General features: G+C 47.7%; 1 protein-coding gene across 4 annotated transcripts in view; it reads left to right on the top strand.

The window, feature by feature from the left end:
• Nucleotides 1–20608, top strand: part of LOC147105090 (ras-related protein Rab-7b-like) — a 38527-nt gene that overhangs the window by 8603 nt on the left and 9316 nt on the right. For 3 of the 4 annotated variants that reach the window (XR_015081679.1, XR_015081678.1, XR_015081677.1), the window contains 4 exons: nt 1372–1498; nt 8227–8442; nt 16770–16895; nt 18022–18395. Coding sequence is in view for 1 of the 4 variants with exons in the window: in XM_086011167.1 (XP_085867293.1) it covers nt 1372–1498; nt 8227–8442; nt 16770–16895 (469 nt within the window). In the remaining 3 variants the exon portion in view is untranslated. The remainder of the gene's footprint in view (nt 1–1371; nt 1499–8226; nt 8443–16769; nt 16896–18021; nt 18396–20608) is intronic. The other variant, XM_086011167.1, reaches the window with a different exon arrangement.

The raw sequence follows: 20608 nt of genomic DNA, 5'->3' as shown, positions 1-20608 counted from the left end.
GGGGTTTGATAGGGCAGACGTGGAGAAAATGTTTCCACTTGTGGGGGGAGACCAAAACTAAGGGTCATAAATATATAATAGTCACTAATAAATCCAATAAGGAATTCAGGAGAAACTTCTTTACCCAGAGAAATAAAGAAAGACTTGCATTTATATAGCGCCTTTCACGACCACCGGATGTCTCAAAGCGCTTTACAGCCAATGAATTACTTTTGAAGTGGAGTCACTGTTGTAATGTGGGAAAGTGGTCAGAATGTGGAACTCACTACCACAGGGAGTAGTTGAGGCGAATAGTATAGAGGCATTTAAGGGGACGCTAGATAAGCACATGAGGGAGAAAGGAATAAAAGGACATGCTGATAGGGTCAGATGAAGGGAGGGAGGAGGCTCGTGTGGAGCACAAACAGCAGCATGGGCCAGTTGGGCCGAATGATTAGTTTCTGTGCTGCACATTCTATGTAAGTATTGAAATAATTGGCTTATCGACAGCACCAGAACACGGGCAGCAAGTGGCACCGGCCAACCGCACAATCTCGGGAAGATCTGGGCCGTAAATTCGAAGAATCCCTGATCACTGGACAACCACATTGGGATCGAAAATCCAGGGGCCTACAGGGTCACATGACTCTTCCTCATCAGAATATGAATTTCAGTATTTCAGCATCATTTTAGTTGGAGCAGGCTTAAATTGCATTCATAAGAACATAAGAAATAGGAGCAGGAGTCGGCCATTTGGCCCTTCGAGCCTGCTCTGCCATTCAATAAGATCATGGCTGATCTTTTACCTCATCTCCACTTTCCTGATCTATCCCCATATCCCTTGATACTCTTAATATTCAAAATCTATCGATCTCTGTCTTGAATATACTCAACGACTGAGCCTCCACAGCCCTCTGGGGTAGAGAATTCCAAAGATTCACCACCCTCTGAGTGAAGAAATTTCTCCTCATCTCAGTCCTAAATGGCTGACCCCTTATTCTGAGACTGTGACCCCTGGTTCGAGACTCCCCAGTCAGGGGAAACATCCTCCCTGCATCTACCCTGTCAAGCCCTGTAAGAACCTTGTATGTTTCAATGAGATCACCTCTCATTCTTCTAAACTCTCGAGAATATAGGCCTAGTCTACTCAATCTCTCCTCATAGGACAATCCCCCCATCCCAGGAACCAGTCTGGTGAACCTTCGTTGCACTCCCTCTATGGCAAGTACATCCTTCCTTAGGTAAGGAGACCAAAACTGTGCACAATACTCCAGGTGTGGTCTCACCAGGGCCCTATATAATTGAAGTAAGACATTACTCTTATACTCAAATTCTCAAATTCTAAAAAAGAAATTAAGTAGTGATTGTATTTTCCTGATTCCTTTGATGCAGGGTTGGTAAAACCTCCCTTATGAACCGGTACGTCAACAACAGATTCACTGCGGAGTATCGCACCACACTGGGAGCAAGCATCCTTACAAAGCAGATCGAAGTGGACAATATGTTAGTAAAGCTACAGGTGAGGAATACTTGTGTTGCTTCATCGCGTGCACTGTACTTGTGAGAAGAACTGAAGGCCTGACTGCTCTAGTCCAGCCGTTGTATTGACGTACGAGTCCTGAAATGGTCTTCTAGTGAGGAAGCCACCAGCGCTGAGTAATGCTTTTAATCCCTTCTCCCCCCTTCTCCCGATTTTTCTCTACTCCTATACTAGCATGTGTCAGCCGTGGCTCAGCGGGCAGCACTCTCTCTAGGTGGGAGGGGCGAGGAGTGAGTAGGTGCTGCTGGTTGCTTGATTACTGCAGGGAGTTGGAGTGAGTTTATAAAAAGTTGGTGGTGGTTCCCCCCCCCCCCCCCCCCCAGGTTTTTGGGTATTTTTGCTCCTTAAACAGCAGCCAGATGGCCGGCCAGGTGTGCCGGGCCCCTCAGAGAACAATGTTACCAGGATGAATTTAATCAATGGAGAAAATGTTTGGGGAAAAGGACCCCAGGAGGTTTGGAAAAGAAAACGCGATGGTTCAGTGCGAGGATAAGAAGATACGAGCTTGAGATGTAATTTCCAGGCGGTACATGAGGACTGCGGCGAGGGAAGCTGCTTTGCTTGCCGACCAAAGCCGAATGTTGGGTTCGAGGTGACGGTCAGTGGCTGAGAGGAGATGGAAAGACTTTTACGTAGTTTGATGGTTGGAGATAAGTTCTTGGAGTTATCTCTGCTATATTCTGAAGAGGTGGTGGTCTCATTCTTAAACCTGCCCGTTTATATTGAGGATGATGAGCTAATAAAAAAGTTGGGGGGAGAAATTTGGTATCGCCCCGTTTGGGGTGCAATTATCGGCTGGGCGCAAAGTTTAGCGCTAGGTGCTAATTATCGCCTCCGACTGCAAACTTGGCTTCTATCGCCCCTGGAGGTGATTGGAGCGCTAAATCAGGCGCTACACACACCTCTCTTAAGGCTAATGTTGAGGAGCGAGGCGCTACCTCAGAGCGCTGGCGAAGCTCATGTGATGTCAGTCAGTGATGGAACACAGACACACTGGCGCCGGCTAGTTCTTAAAGGGGAGGGTCGATCTTGCTTTCCATCCACGCCCTGCTCATTGCAGCCTTGAATCTCGGCCTGGAGAGACCTGTACATCAAATCTGCTGGAAAGAACAATGGAGAGGCCCAGGGAAAGAGCTCAGAGTGCAGCCCTCATAGTCTCTTCTAAAGCGATGCAAGGAAGGTCAAATTAAAATGAACCTGCAAAGTGCTGCTCAGTCCCCAAAACTCCTTCACACAGCGTTAAATCTCTCCAGAAGTCTCTCTCTCAGAATGCGAGGTGCAAAAATGTCACCGGCAAAAAAAGGCAGGAAGCGGTCGCCTTTAAAAAGCGCTCCCCCAGTCCCTTCCCGACTGCAAAACGCTCCCCTCAACCTGTCGTTGCTAGCGGCAGGCGGTAAGGCAGGGGGCGCCACTCAATTTCTGGACCGGGGTGTTGCGCACTCAACTGACATCACGATCTGCGGGTGCAGGAGATCGTGGCGGTAGTGTTTAGCGCCATCGCAAAATGTCTGGTCAATTTCGCGAGCGGCGCAAATATCGCCGCGCCCGGGCGCTAGTTGCTTTGCGCCCCATTAGCGCCCATTAGGGCACTAACGGGAGACGCAAAGCAACCGAATTTTTCCCCCTTGGAGTCATGGGTCATTAAAATTTGCTCGGCAATAAAGAGGAGATACTATCCAGGAACGCGGGTAGCAGATGTAAAGGTGCGGTTCCCAGAGGGGTTGAAGTCATTACCGTACAGCATGAAATTCGAAACACTGGAAGGAGTGCAGTACTTCCGGGTACTGCATGCTAACCAGGTGAAGGTTTGTTATTATTGTCTTGGACATGACCATCTTGTAAGAAGCTGTCCAGACTTGTACTGTTGTAACTGGCGAGTCTGGACACATCGTTCAGAGCTGCAAGGCGGAGAGCTGTGGGGTGTGTCACAAAGGCCCCACCCGCTGTGAGTGTGAGGCAGAAGGAAGCCCCTTGAGTGACGAGATGGGAGAAGGAGAAGGAGTAGGAGGTGTGAGTGGAGCAGCTGGAGGAGCGGAGCAGGCGGAGGACACAGCTGGTGAATGGAAGGAAAAAAGCGCGCAGGAAGAGGCAGAAAATTGCGGAGCAGAGAACAGGATGAAGATGGTGGAAAACACACCAAGTATGGTGGAAAAGGACAAAGAAGGTAGCGGGCAGCACGGATTGAGGGCAGAGTCAAGCCATAATACGACTGGGCTCTCCCTAAAGAACCTGGTGTCCGTGGGGGGAGAGGAGGCGGGAGCAGGTGCAGGGTAAGTGTAAGAACCCCAAAGAAAGACGGGGAGTCTGACATCTCGGGGAGCAGGAGGGGGCAAAACAAGGAGAGGGTGCAAGAGGCAGGAGCCTTAAAGGGGCAGCAGGACGGGAGCGGGGAGACAAAGACGCCAGAAGGGAGCAAGATAGGTGCAGATGCGCCGTTGTCCCAGAGAGAGAAGAAACGGGGAGCAAGGGTCAGTGGTGGAGATGAGGCCAAAGGGAGAGGCACTGTTGGAGAAACCGTGATAGCAGGAAGTCTCTCTAAGGGAGATTATATATCTGTTGGGGAGCAGGGACTGGAGGTTACAGAAGAGCTCAAGAGTGAGGAGTCAGAGGGGGACAGAGACATGGAAGTGGGGGGTGGGGTGGCATCGTGTGGAAAGGGAAAGGTTAGTGAGGGGCAGAAGGATGGAGAAGGGGCAGCTCCTCGGCCCAAACCTAATGTAAGGAAGAGGCTGAAACTGCAGGGAAGGTTCAAACAGGAGGTGAAAAAGAGCCGGAGGCTGCAGGAGAAAGCAACAGCTGCCCGAAAAGTTGGGAAGGAGCATGAGAGGAGGGACGGGCCGGAGATTAAATGATGGGGGGATTATCAAGCACACTTCCCTTATTCGGAGCCATGATTACTGATCAATTTTTAAAGTACAATAGATTAGTATATGTTATGGGAGACAAATTAAACTTCAGGTTTTGATAATATGTGGTGGAGGAATGGCTGTGCAGAGTGGCGGAATGGATTTGTATGATACAATGGAATGATCACGATGTTGTAAATGTTTTTAATGTTCAATACATAATATATATTTTTTTAAAGTGGGTAGCACTCTCGCCTCCAAGTCAGAAGGTTGTGGGTTCAAGTCCCACTCCAGAGACTTGAGCACATAATCCAGCTTGACACTTCAGTGAAGTACTGAGGGAGTGCTGCACTGTTGGAAGTGCTGTCTTTCAGATGAGATGTTAAACCAGGGCCCCGTCTGCTGTGGTGGATGTAAAAGATCCCATGGCACTAATTGAAGAAGAGTAGAGGCGTTCTCCCTGGTGTCCTGGCTAATGTTTGTCCCTCAACCAACATCATTGAAACAGATTATCTCGTCATGATCCCATTGCTGTTTGCTGCCGCGTTTCCTACATTACAACAGTGACTACACTTCAAAAAGTACTTCATTGTTTGTAGCTTTGGGACATCCTGAGGTCGTGAAAGGCGCCATTTAAATGCAAAGTGCTTTCCTTGTTTTATGTGTTGAATACATCTGAGTTGAGCACCCTAGAGGACACGTATCAACAAACCTGGAGAGATGTGGGCTCCCCTGAGGTTTCAATGGGTAACTGATGAGCGATATTGGGCCAAAGCTGGCTGCAGCGAGGCACCTCACGGCATATGTCATTAGCTAGACCTTCTCCTGCACCCTCCAGCTCAAAAAATGTTTGCGCCGTCACTTGCTGGAAGTGTGAGTTGATAACAGGCAACGGGACGCCTGGGACCTCGGTGAACGGCGGTACCAACAGTCTATCTCCTTAACCAATGAGATTTAAGAATTAAGAAAGAAACAGAGGAATGGCGGAGAAGGAGGATGAATTAGAGTCAAATCAGGTACAGAAAGAGAAATAAAGCGAGGGAAAGGAAGATTGAATTGAAAGAGGGAGAAAAGAGACAGAAAGGAAAAGAATAACATTTTAAAAATTTTAAATATACAATTTTTTAAATCTCAAAGGAATTGACTACATACAGGAATGAGGCTGAACAGTTTAAATTGTTCCCTTTCTGAGCTAGAGAGGTTGATTGGCATTGCATTAACAGTTATCACGTCGTTAAAAAGGGTACTTAGGCTGTTAATTCCCAGCCCTAACTTTCTGCGGCGAGTTTAATGGACAATCAATGTGCAAGTCCAGCAAGTTCTTAAAAATAACGGAGAAGCTAAGGGCGCAATGCCGTTTGTGCGAAGCTAATGGTGGAGTGACGTAAATCGGCCAGCAAGTTCTGGAGATTCGCAATTCACGGCGTATCTCTTAATCCCCTGAATTTGCTGGCCGATTTGTGCATTAATAACCGCGTGCATCGTTAACATGCCGTTATTTTACCAGCAAGATTTGGCCCATTAATCAATGCAGTGCCTGGCCCAGAGCAAGCTGGGGGCAAATCAGATCGGAAGAGTAAGAAAGTGCATCCAATCAGATATCTATTTGGGAGAGCCAGGGAACACCCCATATATCCTTGTAGAAGAAGCACAATTGCCCTCCAAAAGCTAGGAAAGTTGGGCACCTCTGACTCCCACTGAGGTCACTATAGTAAGAGACTCTTTCCTCTTGATAAAAGAAAGACTTGCATTTATATGGCGCCTTTCACAACCACCGGACGTCCCAAAGTGCTTTACAGCCAATGAAGTACTTTTTGAAGTGCAGTCACTGTTGTAATGTAGGAAACGCAGCAGCCAATTTGCGCACAGCAAGCTCCTACAAACAGCAATGTGATAATGACCTGATAATCTGTTTTTTGTTAGAGGAATAAATATTGGTCAGGACACCGGGGATAACACCCCTCTTCTTTGAAATAGTGCCACGGGATCTTTTACAATCACCTGAGAGAGCTGACGGGGCCTCAGTTTAACGCCTCATCCAAAAGACGGCACCTCCGATAGTGCAGCACCCCCTCAGTACTGCACTGGAGCGTCAGGTGTAGATTTTTGTGCTCAAGTCTCTGGAGTGGGACTCAAACCCACAACCTTCTGACTCAGAGGCGAGAGTGCTACCCACTGAACACTGAGCCACGGCCTGTTTCTGTGCCATATATCCGATGTAATCCTATGAACACGAGGATGAGTTATACGCTGCAGCATATTGTGAATTAAAGCTCCACAAAAGTGCTTCGCAAGGGCTTGGTGCATTTCCAAATTGCCAGCAGGTATCAGCCCTGCAGAAAGCCCATTTGGGGGCAGGTGGCTTGCTAAGTAGGCCAGAGAAACCCACCGTGAAGAGGTCGGAGGGACCTGCAGCAGGAACACTCCGATGAGCCTGAAATAAAGCCAACAAAACTTACAAGCGTGATCCACCTTCTTTCCGAGTCTTTTTCCGAGTGGCAGGCAGTGATTTGTGGGGTACCGCAGGGATCGGTCCTTGGACCCCAGCTATTCACAATATATATTAATGATCTAGACGAGGGAACTAGATGTAATATCTCCAAGTTTGCAGATGACAAAGCTGGGTGGGCGTGTGTGCTGTGAGGAGGATGCCGAGAAACTCCAGTATGATTTGGACAGGTTGGGTGATTGGGCAGATGTATGGCAGATGCAGTATAATGTGGATAAATGCGAGGTTATCCACTTTGGTGGCAAAAACAGGAAGGCAGATCATTATCTGAATGGCAATAGATTGGGAAAAGGGGAAGTGCAATGAGACCTGGGTGTCCTTGTGCACCAGTCGCTGAAGATAAGCATGCAGGTGCAGCAGGCGGTTAAGAAGGCAAATGGTATGTTGGCCTTCATAGCAAGGATGTCTTGCTGCAGTTGTACAGGGCCTTGGTGAGACCACACCTTGAGTATCGTGTGCAGTTTTGGTCACCTTATCTGAGGAAGGATGTTCTTGCCATGGAGGGAGTGCAGCGAAGATTCACCAAACTGAAACCTGGGATGGCAGGAATGACGTATGAAGAGAGATTGGGTCGATTAGGCTTATATTCGCGAGAGTTTAGAAGAATGAGAGGGAATCTCATTGAAACTTATAAAATTCTAACAGGACTAGACAGACTAGATGCAGGAAGGATGTTCCCGATGGCCGGGGAGTCCAGAACCAGGGGTCTAAGGATAAGGGGTAAGCCATTTAGGACTGAGATGAGGAGGAATTTCTTCACCCAGAGAGTGATGAACCTGTGGAATTCTCTACCACAGAAGGCAGTTGAGGCCAATTCATTAAATATATTCAAGAAGGAGTTAGATATATTTCTTAAGGCTAAAGGGATCAAGGGATATGGGGAGAAAGCAGGGACAGGGTACTGAATTTGGATGATCAGCCATGATCTCATTAAATGGCGGAGCAGGCTCGAGGGGCCGAATGGCCTACTCCTGCTCCTATCTTCTATGTTTCTATATAATAGCAAAATACTGCGGATGCTGGAAATCTGAAATAACAACAGAAAATGCTGAGAATACTCAGCAGGCCAGGCAGCCTCTGTGGAGAGAGAAACAGAGTTAAGACTTAATAACTGTTATATCTCCAGCTTTTTCCAGTTCTGATGAAGGGTCCCAGACCTGAAACGTTAACTCTGTTTCTCTCTCCACGGATGCTGCCTGGCCTGCTGAGTATTTCCAGCATTTTCTGTTGTTATTTCTATGTTTCTTTGCAGGGTTGACATGTGAGCGACGGTTTATGAAATGACTGTGGACCTCCAGTGAGGCAGCCATTTGATCCAATTTCTACTGACTGCCTTTTGTTCTTCAATTCAGATCTGGGACACTGGAGGGCAGGAGCGCTTCAAGTCACTGGTGTCCTCCTACTCTAAAGGGTCAGATGGCTGTGTGCTCACATTTGATGTGACCGATCAAGATTCTTTCTATGCCCTGGAAGGCTGGAGGAAAGAGATCCTGGCAAAAATACCTTTGGAATGTGGGGACTACCCTTTCGTAGTTTTAGGCAACAAAATTGATTTAACTGATAGACAGGTAAGTCCTATAGAATCATACAGCACAGAAGGAGGCCATTCGGCCCCGCCATGCCGGTCACACCACTTTGAAAGAGCTGTCCAATTAGTCCCGCTCCCCTGCTCTTTCCCCACAGCCCTGCAAATATTTCTTTTTCAAGTATTTATCCAATTCCCTTTTGAAAGCTACTATTGAATCTGCTTTTGCTGCCCTTTCAGGCAGTGCATTCCAGATCACAACAACTCACTGCATAAAAACATTTCTCCTCATCTCCCCCTTGGCTTTTTTGCCAATTATTTTAAATCTGTGGCCTCTGGTTGCCAACTTAGAACATAAGAACATAAGAAATAGGAGCCTGCTCCGCCATTCAATAAGATCGTGGCTGATCTTCTACCTCATCTCCACTTTCCTGCACTATCCCCGTATCCCTTGATTCCCTTAATATTCAAAAATCTATCGATCTCTGTCTTGAATATACCTCATCGACTGAGCCTCCACAGCCCTCTGGGGTAGAGAATTCCAAAGATTCATCACCCTCCGAGTGAAGAATTTCCTCCTCACCTCAGTTCTAAATGGCCGACCCCTTATTCTGAGACTGTAACCCCTGGCTCTAGACTCCCCAGCCAGGGGAAACATCCTCCCTGCATCTACCCTGCCAAGCCCTGTAAGAATTTTGTATGTTTCAATGAGATCACCTCTCATTCTTCTAAACTCTAGAGAATATAGGCCTAGTCTACTCAATCTCTCCTCAAAGGACAACCCCCGTCATCCCAGGAACCAGTCAGACTCGCCTGCCAATGGAAACAGTTTCTCCCTGTCTACTCTATCTACCCTCTCTCTAACCTTCTCTGCTTTAAGGAGAACAATCCCAGCTTCTCCAGTCACTCCACATAACTGAAGGCCCTCATCCCTGGAACCATTCTGGTAAATCTCCTAAAGTCCTGATGGAGACAGTCAGACTATAAACTTAGACATGTTGTATAAGCAGGAGCACTTTGGCAACAGTAAGTGTTGTTGCTGAGGTATGTGGCGAAGAAGGAAAGTTGCAAGCGCGTTTCATATTTAAGCTTCGGGTTTTTGATTCTCATTATAGAATCAGACCCGCCAAGCAATGTTCCCTTTCATTTATTTTGGGTGCGTGGCCCCTTTCACTGGCTGCGAGGCCCATTCAAATTTCTGCGCACACGCGGTTTTTCCGTTATAATGTTGGTGAGCAGCCTGCGCGGGAACATTGCCTCCAAGTCCAACCCAATGGAACAGTCTGTTTATTTGACAATTACCAGTAAAGGGGCCTGGATGTACCTCTCTGTCTGAAAGTTATTATCATTTGTGTTCATTTTGATCATAACATTATGGCCCAGAAATTCGAGTCCCAACGCGTGAGTTCGGACGGAGTACTCACGCGTGGACCCGATGGAAGTGCCAGAATCTTGCATGCACTACGCATGCGCGGGAAACCGGCACTTCCGATCCTCTGAACCAAGGGGTTCAGAGGTCGAACGCGTGCGCGCGGGAGTCTGCGCGTGCGCGTTGAACTTCCTTTTTTTTATCAGGTTTTAACGTGCGGGTAATTCTGTACATTTTAGAAATGTAAAAAGCAGCCGTAAGGACTTCATTTTCAAAGGTAAGTGGTCAATTATTTAAAATTCAAACATTTTTTCCACAGGTTTTTTACTTTTAAATACTTTAAAGCAAGGTAAGTTTATTTTTAGCCCCGTTTTTTTATAAAATTATTTCTTTCAAAAATTTAAATTTTTGTTTAAAATAGTTATTTAATGTCATTTATAGTTTATTTACAAAGTATGTTTTTTTTAAATTTATTTGAAGGTAAAGTACAGTTTTACAACCTCAGCATTTATACGTTTTGACAGGTCTATCTGTCAAGACTTATGAATGGAGCATTCCCTGCTCCGATTGGCTGCCTGTTGCTCACGTGATCCCAGGGGACGCTTCGCACTAACTACGCCCCTGGGACACGCCAGCATAGCGCGCCGGCCTCTGGGACAGGCCTCGGCGAGGAATTCCACGCAGGCCAAGAGGTCAACTGCTGACGCGCTAGGTAAGTGTAGGTTGGGGGCTTGCACCCGCGGGAAGCCCCCAACCCGAATTTCTGGGCCAATATTTTATTCTTCTAGCCACGCACAAAGTATAGAAGTAATTGTAAGGCAGTGTGTTTAATACCTGGGACTTCTGCTTTGCAGAGAAAATACCTATTTTCTAACTACTTATTTATTTGATCATTGCCGTGGTGGGCGGCTCGGTGAAATCACCTCAGTGGGAAATAAAAGTAATTGTTTTTAGCCACATTCAGCTGACTCTGTGCCTGATTTGGGGTAGAGAGAGAGAGGGAGGGAGACTGTAGAAGAAGGAAAGGATGAAACAGTGCAGGGCTTCCGTTCGAACCGGCTAGATTTGTCGTGACTCCCCCTGTGGCACCTCTGCTGTCCTTGAACCAGCCAGTAGGTGGTGCACAAGGGCAGCACTGCGTGACCCACCTTCTGCTGTTCGTACTGGTTCCTCCAGCAGAGGGCACACTTTCTCCATCAGGCGGCCTCGTTGACAGCAGGAGGATTCTGTGCACAGAACTGAAGGAGAGATTCAGCCTCCATCCACCGTCTCTCGCATTCCCTTACACTCAGGAAAGAACACGGGTAGCAAACCGCCACCAGTGTGAGAAACTATATGATGCATCAGCCTTCCAAATACTCTCGACTTACATAGAGTTGCATCGAGACTACAGCACAGAAACAAGCCATTCGGCCCAACTAGTCTATTTATGCCCTACACGAGCCTCCTCCCACCCCTCTTCATCTCACCCCATCAAGATATCCTTCTATTCCTTTCTCCCTCATGTACTTGTCTAGCTTCCTCTTAAATGCATCTCTGCTATTTGCCTCAACCACTCCCTGTGCTAGTGAGTTCCACATTCTCACCACTCTCTGGGTAAAGAAGTTTCTCCTGAATTCCCTATTGGATTTATTAGTGACTCTCTTATATTCATAGCCCCCAATTTAGCTTTTGCTTTTATTTGTGATACTCCTGTTTTTAATGAAAATTATTCGAACGGTTTCCCTGCAAAGAACTAACTGACAGGCAGGGCTGATATCCTATTTTTGTTAAAGTTTGTTTAGTTGATTTTTTTTTTTGTGTTCCGTTGCCCCATTTTTGTCCGCTTGTCTTCTGAAGATGTTGATTCCTTGCTGGAGTTTGGTTCCGTGGACACGGGTACCTCAGCTAGTTAGTTATGTGTGAGCATCGGCACTGGGGTGTTGTCGGGTTTCTTGGGCCCGTCCGTCGTGACCTGCAGCCAATTCTCCCCCCCCCCCGTTACCCTCAGACATTGGAGTGGGAACCCTTCCGCGGCCTCTTGCATTGTTCCACGGAAGCTCACCGTAAACTCGAGGAACATATCGATATTGAGTTCAACAATTACAGATCATAACCTCGGCCCCTATTACATTTTTATATTTTTTATCCACACTTTTGGTTTGTGCCTTTTCCTTTCCTCTCTCTCCCACACGGCAGCTGTCTTTCACTCTGCCAGCGCATTTCACACTTCATCTAGAGCCATTGTTTGTTTCTTTACCTGTCCTATTACTATCTCGTCTCGCCTTGAATATCTCTTAATGTCTCTTCTTTCATCCCCTCCCCCATTTCCCAGCCCCCAAACTGCCTTTTGTTTCATTTCCTGCCTTTTCTCTCAGTCCTGACGAAGGGTTTCGACCCGAAACGTTGACCCTGTTTCTCTCCCCACGGATGTTGCCCTGGCCTGCTGAGTTTTTCCAGCGTTTTCTGTTGTTATTTGGGAACCCTTTGTTGATTTTCCACGGAAGCCAGTTGTCGCGTTCCTAACACCGCATGAGCTGATTCAGTACAAGACCAGGGGAGGATGGAACCTGGGACCTCCTGGGTCTTCATGACTCAGGTACTCACTCGTTAAATGCACCAAGCCCTTGGGAAGCACTCTTGTGGAGCTTTAATTCACAATATGCTGCAGCGTATAACTCATCCTCGTGTTCATAGGATTACATCGGATATACGGCACAGAAACAGGCCATTCGGCCCAACCAGTCCATGCCGGCATTTATGCTCCACTCGGGCCTCCTCCCGTCTTTCCTCATCTAAATCTATCAGCTAACCCTCTATTCCCTTTTCCCTCATAAGCTTGTCCAGCCTCCCCTTAAATGCATCGATACTATTCGCTTCAACCACTCCCTGTGGTAGCAAGTTCCACATTAGATAGTGGATTGGCGGTTAGGATCAGATCAGCCATGATCTTATTGAATGGCGGAGCGGGCTCGAGGGGCCGATTGGCCTACTCCTGCTCCTATTTCTTATGTTCTTATTCTCACCACTCTCTGGGTAAAGAAGTTTCTTCTGAATTCCCCGTTGGATTTCTTGGTGACTATCTTATATTGTTCGAATCCCTTCATAACCTCGCCCCTCCCTATCTCTGCAACCTCCTCCAGCCCTCAGCCCATGAGAACTCTGCGTCCCTCCAACTCTGGCCTCTTGTGCCTCTCCCTCCCTCCCTTCCTTCACCCCACCATTAGCGGACGTGCCATCAGCCATCTAGGTCCTAAGCTGCGGAATTCCCTCCCCAGACTTCTTCGCCTCTTCGCCTCTCCACCTCTCCTCTTTTAAGACCCTGCTTAAAACCGACCTCTTTGATCAAGTGTTTGGTCAGCTGCCCTACTGCCGTTGGCTTGGTCTCCAGAGTTGTCTGATTACACTGCTGTGAAGCTCCTTGGGACGTTTTACTCCATTAAAGATGCTATATAAATATACGTTACTGTTGCTGTACAAATTACAAGCTAAAGGAAATTACACTGTTAACCATAGATTAAGACCATCCCGAAAGCCTTCGCATTCCTTTTTGTTAGGGGAATAATGTTTCAGATGTTTTCTCTTTGAACCATTTTTTGCACCTTGGGTCTCCGCCACCTTTCTCACTCGATGTGCTGGGCAGATGGTCTGCACCGAGACCTCCACTGCAGCCGCTCTGTAAATGGCTACAGGGAGTGAAAGAAACTTGAGGTCATTGTCCCACTCTCCATCTCTGCTTTCATTTGAAAGGAAGAATTTCCATTTATATTGCGCCTTTCATGACTTCAGGACATCCCAAAGTGCTCTACAGCCAAGCAAGGTCACTGTTGTAATGTAGGAATCGCAGCAGCCAATTTATGCACCGCAAGCTCCCACAAACAGCAATGTGATAATGACCAGATCATCTGTTTTAGTTGCTGGTTGAGGGATAAACATTGGCCAGGACACTTGGGAGAACTCCCCCGCTCTTCTGCGAACAGTGCCATGGGATCTTTTACGTCCACCTGAAAGGGCAGACGGGGCTTCGGTTTAACGTCTCATCCGAAAGACGGCACCTCTGACAGTGCGGCACTCCCTCAGCACTGCACTGGGAGGGTCAGCCTTGATTTTTGCTCAAGTTGCTGGAGTGGGACTATGAACCCCTGATCTTTGCACTCCGGTATGCCCCTCCCCCCAGACAAACCTGTTTGTTCTTGGTTCTGACTTCAGTGGAGCCTCGATATAGTGATTATCATTAATCATTACAAGATATCCATTATTCTCCAGTCTAAATGCTTTGTTTAAATTGAACCATAACTCCCCGAAACAGGCATACACGTAAATATGCACCTTGGGCAGGTGTGGTCAATGTACTAAGACTCCTAGGATTCTTCCAGCTCCATCCTCAGCTATGTCAACATAATTCTTAACTGTTGTCTAGATTTCCTTTCTTTGTGCAGCACTTTACACTTGTCTGCTTTAACTGTCATCGGCAATGGTCCTGCCCACTTACATATCTTGCCCAATTCATTTTTAGATATTTATGCATGGAATATGCTGACCCAGGATATGCTGCTTTGTTGGTTGGAAAGAAAAGAATGACTATGAGAGACGGAGGGACTCGTTGAGGGACTGCCTCTTCCCTGCTAGGGGGCTTACCCTCCAACAACAAAAACATTCATTTATATAGTGCCTTTAACACAGCCAAGGCACTTAACAGGAACGTAATCGACAAAATTTGACACCGACACATAGAGATATTAGGACAGGTGACCAAAAGCTTGGCAAAAGAGGTCGGTTTTAAGGAGCGTCTTAAATGAGGAGAGAGGCGGAGAGGTTTAGGGAGGGAATTCCAGAGCTTAGGGCCCAGGCAGCTCAAGGTATGACCACCAATGATGGAGCGAAGGAAATCGAGGATGTTCAAGAGGCCAGAATTGGAGCAACGCAGAGATCTTGGAGGGGTTGGGGGGCTGGAGGAGGTTACAGAGATAGGGAGGGGGGTGAGAGCCCATGGAGGGATTTGAAAACAAGGATGAGAATTTTAAAATCTTCGCATTGCCGGACCAGAAGCCAATGTAGGTCAGCGAGCATGGGGGGGTGCGGGTGATGGGTGACTGGGACTTTGAGCGAGTTGGGATACGGGCAGCAGAGTTTTGGATGAGCTCAGGTTTACGGAGAGTGGAAGATGGGAGACTCTCGGTTCTTGTTAAAAATGGGTTGGGTTTTTTTGGGGGGGAATTTGAGCTCCATTTTCTTTTGATTTCTCTAACTGAGTGACTTCATTGAACAATCATCTCACTGAACGCCCTCTACTGGGCTGCAGTGGTATCACAGTAGACATGTGAGCGCTAGGAATTCTCAGTTAGTGAAAGTCTAAAAGGAATGTTGCCACTGCGTTGGTGAGTTGTCAGACAGGCTATGTCCCTGTGATAACCAGGAAGACTCTTCTCAGACCCTAGTACGATAGCAAAATACTGCAGATGCTGGAAATCCGAAATAACAACAGAAAATGCTGGAAAAACTCAGCAGGCCAGGCAACATCCGTGGAGAGAAAATAGAGTCAACGTTTCGGGGCAAACCCTTTGTCTTGACAAACAGTTGACGCCTTCATTCGGCTTTCCTTCGTTCATTATTTAGACAAGGCCTTAGTCCATTTAAAACAGAGAGGACAAGGTCTGCATTAACATTACGGGGAGAGGAATGTCATACAAACAGGTTAAGTGCCTGACCACTAGTATGGGCAACATTAATTGCTAGCCATCCATCTGCTGTGCTGCACTGGTGATACCATGACCCGACACTCGCGGCTCTCACAGGCAGCCCTCGATTTCCCGAGATGCGGTTTCCCCTGTAAAGGTTGCTCCCACCTGAGAGTGTCAGATTCTGGAATTGGCCCCAACTCTAAACTTTTGCAGTGCAGCTTAAAAAAACACACATCTGAAGAGAGATCGTTGTCCCCTTAGGCCGACACTCCAGCGCAGTACTGAGGGAGAGCTGTGCTGCCGGAGGTGCCGTCTTTCGGATGAGACTTCAAACTGGGGGGGGGGGGGGGGGCCCTGCCTGCTCTCTCAAGTAGACATAAAAGATCCCATGGCACTATTTGGAGTTCTGACCAATACCTATCCCTCAACCAACATCTGTAAAACAGATTATCCGGTCATTATCACATTGCTGTTTGTGGGAGCTTGCTGTGCGCAAATTGACTTCATTACGACAGTGACTACACTTCAAAAAATACTTCATTGGCTGTAAAGCACTTTGGGATGTCCTGAGGTTGTGAAAGGCGCTATAGAAATGCAAGTCTGTATTTTGTTCTTTTTGGGCAAATGAAGTTATGTGCCACTTTTGTCACAATGACATTATGCCCAGAATTTCTGACTCAAATACGCACATTGATAGATTGACATAAAGTGGTGCATGAAACACTTGTCAGAGATGCCCCTGTCCCTTTAAATGCCCCAGTACCACCAGCATGGTCCCTGTCCCTTTAAATGCCCCAGTACCACCAGCATGGTCCCTGTCCCTTTAAATGCTCCAGTACCACCAGCATGGTCCCTGTCCCTTTAAATGCCCCCAGTACCACCAGCATGGTCCCTGTCCCTTTAAATGCCCCAGTACCACCAGCATGGTCCCTGTCCCTTTAAATGCCCCCAGTACCACCAGCATGGTCCCTGTCCCTTTTAAATGCTCCAGTACCACCAGCATGGATGCCAATGAATTGCCTTGTCAGCTGTGTCAGACTTTGGAATATCAGCTCAAAAATGCCTGAAAATTCTGATGTTGCCCTTCAGTGACATGACCCGGTTAAAGCCTTATGTCCACTCTCTCGATTGGCTGAACGGTGGCTCTTTTTCCAACCAGTTAGGAACCGAGTTTGGGAGACGTATCTCAACAGTTCCCAGAATGTCGTGCAGGCCAGGCCAGGCACAGGCACAAAGCCAACTTCGGGTTTTCAAATAAATAGGCGGCTAACCTTGTAGACCCTGACTCTGCCGTTGTGCTCGCATTTGTGATCATTCCTGCTTTTCCTCTCACTCTTGCAGGTTACAAGCGATGAGGCAGAAGCTTGGTGCATGGCTCAAAACATTCCTTACTTCGAAGTGAGTGCAAAACAGGGTACCAATGTGGACCACGCCTTCGAGAACCTCGCCAGAAATGCTCTGTCGCAGGTAAAGATTGCATCCGTTATTTAAAACAAAAAAAAAAATCACTTTTTTTCCCAAAAGAGACAAAGGCCCAGAATTTGCTGGGGCAATAACGGCGAGTTTAATGTGCCCGCCGTTATTGGTGTGTAAATAACCCAGCAGTTTGTGGCGAGGAAGAGCTAGCCCGTGAGTTGCCAATCGCCACATGTTGCTGGATGATTTGCATTGCTCCGCCTTGTACAGGGCCTTGGTGAGACCACACCTTGAGTATTGTGTGCAGTTTTGGTCACCTTACCTGAGGAAGGACGTTCTTGCCATGGAAGGAGTGCAGCGAAGATTCACCAGGCTGATACCTGGGATGGCAGGAATGACGTATGAGGAGAGATTGTGTCGATTGGGCTTATACTCACTGGAGTTTAGAAGATTGAGAGGGGATCTCATCGAAACCTATAAAATTCTGTCAGGCCTGGACAGACTAGATGCAGGAAGGATGTTTCTGATGGCCGGGGAGTCCAGAACCAGGGGTCATAGTCTAAGGATAAGGGGTAAGCCATTTAGGACTGAAATGAGGAGGAATTTCTTCACCCAGAGAGTGGTGAACCTGTGGAATTCTCTGCCACAGAGGGCGGTGGAGGCCAGTTCATTAAATATATTCAAGAAAGAGTTGGATATATTTCTTGAGGCTAAAGGGATCAAGGGATATGGGGAGAAGGCAGGGACAGGGTACTGAATTTGGATGATCAGCCATGATCTCATTGAATGGCGGAGCAGGCTCGAGCGGCCGAATGGCCTACTCCTGCTCCTATCTTCTATGTTTCCCCGAACGTGGGAGTTCGCCTTCAACCCGCGCGCGAGTTTCAAGAAACCGCTGTTTTTGCGCATTTAATCGCCCGTCAAACTCGCCACAGAAAGTTAGGGCTGGTACTTAACAGCGTAAGCACCTTTTTCAATTAGGACATTTATGTTCCTGCAATGCCACTCAACCTCTCCGGCCCAGAAAAGGAACAATTGAAACTGTGGAATCACATTCCAACAGGTAGTAAATTGTTCTTCGAGAGTTTAAATTTAAATATTTTTCTTACTTTTCCTTTCTGCCTCTTTTTTGTCTCTCTTAATCCAACATTTTCTTTCCCTCCTTATTTCTCTTTAGGTATTTAATTTGGCTCTAATTCACCCTATTTCCTTCTCCGTCGTTCCTCTGTCTCTTTCTCGATCCTTAAATCTCATTGGTCAAGGAGACTGTTGGTCCCGTCGTTTCCCAAGTTCCCAGACGCCCCGTTGCCCTCGCTGCGCCATTATCAGCTCGCACTTCCAGCAATTTGCAGGGCAAAAAATTGTTTTAGCTGAAGAGTGAGGGAAAAAGTCTCTCAAACCTTACAGGCTGCAAGATGCCCCACTCCGGCAATTTCTGGACCATTCTGTCTTCATGTCCCATAACATGCCAAGGAAAACAAACACGGTGGGGATACTTCAGGAGATCAGGCAGCATCTGTCGGGAAAAACACGAGATTGTTGACGTTTCAGGTATATCATCTTTCTCAGTACATGTCTTGTGATTTGGCGAGGTGACCTTTTGAGGGTCTCCAGCATTTTCAGTTTTGTTTCAGATTTCACCCCCCTCCCCAACCTTTTCTCCACCCCTGTCCCGATGGCCGTTGACTCGTGTTGAGAGTTCAGTTCCCACTGGGGCTGGTAGCCCACCGGGACGTCACCCGAATGGGCATTCTTCGCGTTGCGGGTGTGGACAGTAAAGGGGGGCCATTCCATGAGTGAGACCTGCCCGTCATACCCGCGCCCACTTGGCAGTGCATATCAGAACCTTGGGCGTGTGCTGCCCATGGTCGGAAAGTCATTCGAGTACAGGAGCAAGGATGTCTTGCTGCAGTTGTACAGGGCCTTGGTGAGACCACACCTTGAGTATTGTGTGCAGTTTTGGTCGCCTTATCTGAGGAAGGATGTTCTTGCCATGGAGGGAGTGCAGCGAAGATTCACCAGACTGATACCTGGGATGGCAGGAATGACGTATGAAGAGAGGTTGGGTTGATTGGGCTTATATTCGCTAGAGTTTAGAAGAATGAGAGGGGATCTCATTGAAACTTATAAAATTCTAACAGGACTAGACAGACTAGATGCAGGAAGGATGTTCCCGATGGCGGGGGAGTCCAGAACCAGGGGTCACAGTCTAAGGATAAGGGATAGGCCATTTAGGACAGAGATGAGGAGGAATTTCTTCACCCAGAGAGTGGTGAACCTGTGGAATTCTCTACCACAGAAGGCAGTTGAGGCCAATTCATTAAATATATTCAAGAAGGAGTTAGATATATTTCTTAAGGCTAAAGGGATCAAGGGATATGGGGAGAAGGCAGGGACAGGGTACTGAATTTGGATGATCAGCCATGGTTTCATTAAATGGTGGTACAGGCTCGAGGGGCCGAATGGCCTACTCCTGCTCCTATCTTCTATGTTTCTATGTCATGGCCATCGCTGCCCCCACCCACTGCTTTAATGTGCGTTGCTGCGGGGATGGGTGGGTGGGGTGAAGGGTGGCCCACCACTGTTAGCACAGACTCATAAAATCAGCCTTCAACTGTCAGGAGTCCCCTCCGCCAAGGACAGAGTCGCACCCAAACCCGATCCTCTCCTCTTCCACCCAGCTCACTTTCTAGCAGGGGTGGGGTGGGGTGGGGGGGTCACTGAATAATAATGAGAAGCTGAAATCTGGTCTTTTTCGCTCCCTAGTGCAAAAGGTGTTGAGACCAACTGTAGCACACACTAAAACGAACTCAGCGCAGACTAGGGATAAACCTAGGATGGTCCTGCTCTGCAGAGATCAGTACCACCCATGCCTACCACTGAGACACCTGAAGGAGTGGCAATTTCTTTTGTTTGAGGCTGAATTAAAATAAAACCGCGTGAAGCATCAAAACTGAGAGATCTGGCAGTGGAGCGCGCAAAATTAATGCCCCATCAAAAACTCGTCCTCCATTGTAAATTCACTGATCCCACACCCCCACCAAGCAGGAAGACACAGTCGAAGGGAGCACGGGTCGGAGATGGGGTTTGCTAGACTGTAACACCGAGCCTTTGACGCACCCTCCCCCCCCACCCCCGCTCCATTCGGGGGCAGGGCAGCAGACGCCTGTAGAAATCTGTTCCCTCCCTCATGCCTCAAATGTGCCACCTGATGGGCCAGTTCACCCTACTCACCTGCTTCTTGTCGGCCGACACACTCCCGCCCACTGACGAACACACACCACACAGAAAAATGGCACTGCACTTCGCTCCTACCTCATGGTATGATGTCAGTGTTTCTCGCCGTCCAGCAGAGCAGAACATTTTGCACTGTTAAGAACACACCATCTCAGTGCCATTGTTATGCCAGCAGAGTTATTCATGTCTGACATCAGATTAATGTGGCAATGAAACTGTAGCTCTCTCAAGTGTTGCCTTTGCGGCGTAACTCATTCAATTTAGCTAATAGAATGTGTTTGTGTGTGAGGCCCTGTTAAAAATGAACACCGCTCCACAGTGGTAATTTTGAGAGGCTTCACTCTTGGCGCAGGGCCTTGCTTGATGCCAACTGTGGTCAGAGGTAGGGTTGAAAAAATATAGCCCTGATCCTCCGACCCACACTGTAGTTTCTGTGCACATTCTCGCCCTCTTTATCCCCCCCTCTTAGTTCCACAGACAGTGACTGCCCTCCTGTGCTTCACCCAACCGTGATCTGTGAACCTAGA

Source organism: Somniosus microcephalus, chromosome 18 (genome assembly GCF_052327205.1).
Source record: "Somniosus microcephalus isolate GS21.2 chromosome 18, FLI_Smic_1.0, whole genome shotgun sequence".
NCBI lineage: Eukaryota > Metazoa > Chordata > Chondrichthyes > Squaliformes > Somniosidae > Somniosus > Somniosus microcephalus.
This window is presented reverse-complemented; position numbering and strand designations above follow the sequence as displayed.